The 6,849-nt window shown below is 45.7% G+C and overlaps 1 protein-coding gene across 4 annotated transcripts in view; it reads left to right on the top strand.

Moving 5' to 3' along the window:
• The window catches only part of dusp8a (dual specificity phosphatase 8a), a 43,580-nt gene extending 37,136 nt beyond the window's left edge, over positions 1 to 6,444 (top strand). For 2 of the 4 annotated variants that reach the window (XM_034141429.1, XM_034141430.1), the window contains exons 4-7: positions 844 to 1,010; positions 1,108 to 1,267; positions 1,585 to 1,708; positions 2,014 to 6,444. In XM_034141429.1, coding sequence (XP_033997320.1) covers positions 844 to 1,010; positions 1,108 to 1,267; positions 1,585 to 1,708; positions 2,014 to 3,229 — 1,667 coding nt within the window. In that variant the 3' untranslated portion in view covers positions 3,230 to 6,444. The remainder of the gene's footprint in view (positions 1 to 843; positions 1,011 to 1,107; positions 1,268 to 1,584; positions 1,709 to 2,013) is intronic. The other 2 variants (XM_034141431.1, XM_034141433.1) reach the window with 2 other exon arrangements.
• The last annotated feature ends 405 nt before the right edge of the window (positions 6,445 to 6,849 follow it).

Here is a 6,849-nt window from a genome sequence, read left to right on the forward strand (position 1 = left end):
CCAGATTGGGTCAGTCTGGGCTGAACTTAGATTAGGTTCTAATCTCCTTTCTGGGGCTCAGGGTTTCCTTGAAGCACTCCCCACCATTCTACACACTCCAAAGCGAGGTCATTACCCACTCTTCCACACACTTTACCCCGACCTCCTCTTGTTGGCCCCCGCCCTATAGTTATACAACCGCCGTACTGCAGAGTAATGATGAGTGTGTGTGCACGAGTGGGGGGCAAGTAGGGCATAATGTGGTGTGAGTGGACAAAGAATTACAGGCAGTGAGAGTGAATATTAAGCATTATGCGAAAGTGTCCTCAGAGTGTATCTTCTTGGAGAGTATCAACTTGTTAACATGCATATGTATGACCGTGCATGTGCGAGTGTGTGTGTGTGTGTGTGCTGTGCGGTTGTCAGGGGGATGTTACCGGGCCTCTGTCCTGACCCTGCACCTGTGGCCTCTCTCATTCTCCCAGCCTGACGCAATGCACTGCTACAGGACATGAGCTCATGCAGGAAACAGAGCCACACACATACACATATGCCAAAAGTGGAGCCGCCTGCCTCTTAAAGGGCCAGATACACACATTCCTGGCCGCCCAGCAGTTAACCTAACTCGCGCACAGAAGCACAGAGAGCCTCTTCTTTGCTCCTGTTGCACGACCCAGACTTTGTAGCCCAGATTCACCTCTGAAAAGCCCACAGAGCAGAGTGTTTGCTCTGCTAATGGTGGTGCAGTGTTCTTGCTGACTTCATTACTGCCTCTTTGCAGAGTTCCCAGCGTGTTGTGTGACTGCTCTGTGGACAATCATTAGTGTACCTAACCGGTTCTCTCCTTCTTTTCTCTCTCTGCAGGAGGTTTTGCTGCTTTCTCCTCCTGTTTCCCCGGCCTATGTGAAGGGAAACCTGCCACTGCTCTACCTATGAGCTTGTCCCAGCCCTGCCTGCCTGTGGCTAACGTAGGGCCCACTTGCATCCTGCCACACCTCTACCTGGGCTCACAGAAGGATGTTCTCAACAAGGTAACATTTAGATTGCATCTTTTCACTCATTTGTATCACTGAAAGATAACTTGTGGAGCAACAAAACATGACCTTGAACTTGTTTTTATCTCTGCAGGATCTTATGGCTCAGAATGGTATCACCTATGTGCTGAATGCCAGCAACACCTGCCCCAAGCCAGACTTTATCAGCGAGAGCAACTTCATGCGCATCCCGGTTAACGACAACTACTGTGAGAAATTGCTCCCCTGGCTGGACAAAACAAATGAATTCATAGGTAAGACAAAAGGAACATTTATTCAAAACACTTAAGTGACTAGAATAAAGCTTAGGATTAGCTGTAGAAGGCACAAAAGTTACTGAGGGTCTTCATGAGGAAATGAATTCATCTCAAGTCACGATTGCCATGATATTTAACACAACATGTTGGTTAATAAACGTTCACTTCGGGAACAATAGCGCCATAACAGGTCCGTTTAGCCGTCCTCCTGTACACTTCCAGGAAATGTCAGTTAGCTTTACAATATATTTTCTCCTGACACTTTGTGCTATACAGGTGTATTCATACCTGTGCGTTTCCCCCCCCCCCAACAGACAAAGCGAAGGTGTCAAACTGCAGAGTCATTGTGCACTGCCTGGCTGGAATCTCGCGTTCAGCAACCATCGCCATCGCATACATCATGAAGACAATGGGCCTGTCATCAGATGATGCCTACAGGTACGCTTGCTCCTCCCACACACCACCAGCTGAGCTAAGGTGTCAGCCCTAGCTAAAAGGCAACTCACTGTTGAAAGTAATGCTAGACGATTTTGTCAACCTCCCCCTCCCAGTCTGGAGAAATTAAATTGTTAGTTGCCTTTCAGGAAACAGTGTGTATACAATAGGGTTTGCTTTGCCTTGTGTGGACAACATTAGCACAGGATTATGTATTGTGCATCAGTAAAACCCTTCACACCAAACTGTCAAACTGGCTTTGTTAAAATGTGCTTTCCTGTGACTAATAACTATTTTCTTCCCTGCAGGTTTGTAAAGGACCGAAGACCATCCATATCCCCCAACTTCAACTTCCTGGGGCAGCTTTTGGAGTTTGAGAAGGGTCTCCGGATACTGCAAGCTCTATCTTCAACCACTGATGACAAGATCTCCGAAAACAACGCCAAGCAAAGCTCAGAGGTCAATGGAGGTTTCGAGATGAACGGCCACCACAGCAACTTCGACTCATCCGTGGCAGACCCTCCAGAACCCAAGCTGCCATCACCCACCTCCCTCCAGCAAGGCTTCCACGGCCTACACCTCTCCGCAGAGAGGATCATGGACACTAATCGGCTCAAACGTTCCTTCTCCTTGGACATTAAGTCGGTCTACTCCCCTAACAGTCCCCCCTGCCCGAGCCTGGCCCCCACACACTCTGAAGACGTCCCCAAGCTGTGCAAGCTGGACAGCCCCGGAACAGGCAACTCCAACGGCGTCTGCTCCCAGTCTCCCGTCCTAGACAGCCCAAACTCCGCCGGGTCACCGTTCCCCTCACCAGGCAGCGGGGGCAGCATTGGAGGTTTGGGGTTTAGAGGAACTGAAGGAGTCCATAGGTCTGCTTCCTCCTCGTCCCGACCCAGGAGGAAACACAAGCATTGCTCCGGCAGTTCCCCAGTCCGCTCCCAACCACACCAGCCTCCACAGTCCCTCAGCCTGACGCTGGACCACAAGAGCCCGGACGAGAACACAAAGGGCTCCCTGCTCCTCTCACTACCCTCTGTGCCCACTGTGGGCTCCGGGGCCATGTGGACCAAACACAGAGACACTGTCCAAGCCACCACTCCCGTCACTCCCGTCACCCCCACCAAAGATGCCCCCTGGCACTTTGGGGCAGTTGAGGGCGGTGAGGGAGAGATGGAGCTGGGAGGAGGAGGAGGAGGAGTAGGAGGAGGAGGCGATGGAAGGGGAGAGGAGTCGTCAGTGAGGTTTGGGAGCAGCTCGGCATACGTGGCGTTCGGGTGCAGTGAAGGTGTGCGGTTACGAGAGAAATCCCAGAGGGAGAAGTCACCGCAGACACTTAAAGACTCGTCGTCCTCAGTGAGCCTGTCCAACAGCGGCCCGGCGTCAGAGAAGCAGTTCAAGAGGCGCAGCTGTCAGATGGAGTTCGAGGAGGGCATTTCTGAGACGCGATCCCGAGAAGAACTGGGCAAGATCGGGAAGCAGTCGAGCTTCTCTGGGAGCATGGAGATCATCGAGGTATCCTGACAGATAATGGACACGATCAGGGCTGTCCTTTGGGGGCACAAATAGACCTGGTTAGAGGGAGTGGCATATGACGGGGAGCAGAAGAAGCGTTTTTTGTGCTACCCTTAAAGACAGTGTTAAAGACTCCAACCAAGAGAAGGACAAATAGATACACAAGCAGAGGGTTAAAGTGCAAGGTTAGCAAGCGACCTGGAGAGACCCTGTGTTGTGGTGAAATGCCATCCTGAACTCTCATACACATCTGAATAAAAGTCTTGGCGAGTGTTGGGGTTACGGTGGTGACTGTAGGTACTGAAACTCTTAACTTTTCTGAGCTCTGTCACAGATAAAAAAGAAACGACCCAGGTCAAGTGTCATGTTGCATCCTACCTATATAGAATATTCCTATTTTGACAGATTTCGGACACAAACTGCTTGCCTGCGGTCAATTGTAGTGTGCTTCAGTGGGTGTATAGCTTGTGATTTGAACCAAGTCCCATGTTTTCCTCAAAGCTTCACCCCAGTATCAGAAAGCCTCAGAACCTCGCACGTCTACGTCCGCCCCGGCCTCTTCCCTGTGGTTCTGCCTGCTACAAACTCTGCAACTCCAGACAATAAAAACAGACTCCTTAACAACGCCGTCTCCTCACGTCACCACAGCACAAGGCAGAGGACGAAAGCTAATGGCGGTACTGTGTCCAAAACAATGAAGGATCCTCAGCATTTTGTTGCTGAAAAGACTTTTGAAGACTCGTAGCAACTGGCAGTCCCCCCATCTCCCCCCCCACCCCTTAAAGCACAGTGTGTCTCTCCTGACTTTGGCTCCCTTGTTTCCAGTGTTAACAGTGATGGGACGGAAGTTTCGGGAGGTTGGCGAGGGTCTGCTTTAATGGCCCTTCAGCTCCTTAATAGACCCCCTCCCACTGCTCCCAGGCAACATCTATGGTCACCACTGAGCATGCACCAGAAAGGCTGACTACAGACAGACAAATACTATATATACAATATGAATATATATAGCCATTTTAATGGACTTCTAATGGACTCTTTTGTTCAGTTATAGTTTTAATTTATTGTATTGGTTCATTCTGGTAATGAGAAATAATATAATGTTTTGTGGATTTATTTCTTTTTTTCTTTTTTGTTGAATTATTATTATTATTATTTGCTGTATGGTATTTATGAACACACACTCAAACAAATACACGCATTCAACAAATTCAAGCAAGCAATATGTGCTGTGTTCCTTCTTTGGGGAGAGTGATGTATGACTTTGAAGCGCACTTTTATGCTTTCTGATAACCCGGTTCAGTGATCCCTCACACCGAGGAAGGAAGACACTCTGAAAAGCCAAGTCTGGAGTTTTGATAGTACAAATGTAGAGCCTCTGTTTAATATTTGGAGGGTGGTAGGGACATCCCACAAGAACAGGATCTCTTGATCACAATTGAGGGCTCAAGCTTTGACTAAAAATCAGTTTCGATTGACTGTGCAGACGAAGAGAAAGTAACGACAGACACTCTGATCCCTCATATACATTATAACATTTTTACCAGTATCATATGCTCTTGCATAACAACAACTATATGCATACAAGTGCACGCTCTTTCACAAGTTAGAGATTTAAAGACTACCACCGAGTGTCCTCTCCTACCAGCGTCCCACCAAAGCTGAAACCAACACACACCCTATACTGTATGCACTTACACATATACTCACACATGTAAAGCATATAAGCCCTACACACACCCTTCTGTTCATTCTCAGGGGATCTTTCAGTGAGCCCGGCACAGGGTACAAAGCTGCTGGTACATCAGCACAATGCATGTCCGTGAAGCTCCCTCGCTTTCTCCCTATCTCACTTTCTGTCTTTTTTTAGGCTCTTATTTCTTATTTTCCAAAGCTCTGATAAAAACAACGTTACAAAACGGAAAGAAAAAAGCAGCTCTTCATATCTTGAGGTAAAAGAAAGGAAATCGTTGCTCTCCTGGTGCGAGATGGTTATTTATTTATAATGTAAAATGTGACCCTTGATTAGCTTTTCTCTCTGGTTATCTCTGACCTTTGACCTTGAGCTGCTGCAGCTACAGTTAGTTCAGATAGATTCCTCTGTACCCCGAGGCTCAAGAAACCTCTTCTCTCCACCCCCTCCTCCCTATATTTTTAAGAAATGTTGTTAGAATTATTTATGATATGTAACAAAGATGATGCAGGCTGTCCCATTTGCTAAAATTGTTGTAATTGAAATATTATTATTATTATTATTATTATTATTATTATTATTATTATTATTATTATTATTATGTTGTGTAAATAGCAACTCATCTAAGAAAGCTGATGAATTTAGATGAGTTTTTAAAAGAAAATCCTGATACCTTAGGCTGCTTGACGCAAAAATACCTCAGGTTCTATTGAAAGGCTTTTCCTTCCCCTGTACATGTTTTGTGAAAATGAGACAAAAATACAGACATGACAAAATACAAACTCCTCTCTGCTTCTTCTTCTTGTGTGCTTGCATGGGGGCTGAAAAGGGGGCGTGGAGGGAATCCCACCAAACAGACAAACAACACATTACGTCATCCCGAATCCTGGAGTCCTGCTATTGATTTTGTGTTTAACCAAATCCACTCTCACAACACAACACAACCTCATTGATTATTTTTTTTCAGACTGCTTCTAAATGCTGATGGGATGGTGAATTATTTAATAGAGAAGATGTTTTCAGGGAACACCATCCATGTCATAAAGTTTATACCACATTATTGCTGTTAATGTTATATGATAGAAAAGCAGTGGGCACAATGAAAACTATAACTACTTAAAAGTAAAACTTATCAAAATTAAACTCCTTTGTAAACACAACATATCATACAGAGAGCTAAATGTACTTAAATATGAGGCTACAGACAGAACTTAGCTAGTTTGGCTTTACTTACTTACTTACTTACTTACTTACTTACTTACTGGCTACTAGCTTAACTTTAGCTTAGTTAAGGTTAGCTTACTTTAGCTTATCAGGAGATAGCCAAGTCCTGTCCATCTAAAAGTAAAACAATCTGCCTACCTCTCATGTTCACCAACAAAGGCATTTTATGTTGTACGTTTATTCTGCACAATATGTAGGAATAGAGCACTTTCAAATGTACAAGGGATTGGTCAAAGCTAGGCTAGCAGTGTCCTTGTTTCTACTGTTTGGACTAAGCTAAGCTAACATGCTGATTAATTGGTTGCATAAATAAAAAAATGTTAACTGCTTTACAAAGTTATTGAACGTATTCTACATCCAAAGTGGATTTTGGCTGTAAATAACGATTCAGAAGCCAAAAAAACGGAAACAAAGATAATTCAGTTTGAGCTCACTACTAGCTAACGGAGGACACATGCAGGTACACCGCAGGTTGGTCACAGGTCTGTGCGTCCTCCAGTACAGTCCCACAGAAAGAGACCCTGGGGCACACCTTTGCATATGTAATTATATGTGTATGTCTGAGAATAGAGAAGGGACCTGTTAGCCACTCCCAATTCAACGTCACCCTGTGTTCCTGTCTACTCTCAGATTGAATCAACGTCTGGTATTATCCCTCTGCTTGCTCTTCTCACGCCAACCACACATACACACACAACTGGTTTTCACCCTCATG

Source organism: Trematomus bernacchii, unplaced genomic scaffold, assembly GCF_902827165.1.
Source record: "Trematomus bernacchii unplaced genomic scaffold, fTreBer1.1, whole genome shotgun sequence".
NCBI lineage: Eukaryota > Metazoa > Chordata > Actinopteri > Perciformes > Nototheniidae > Trematomus > Trematomus bernacchii.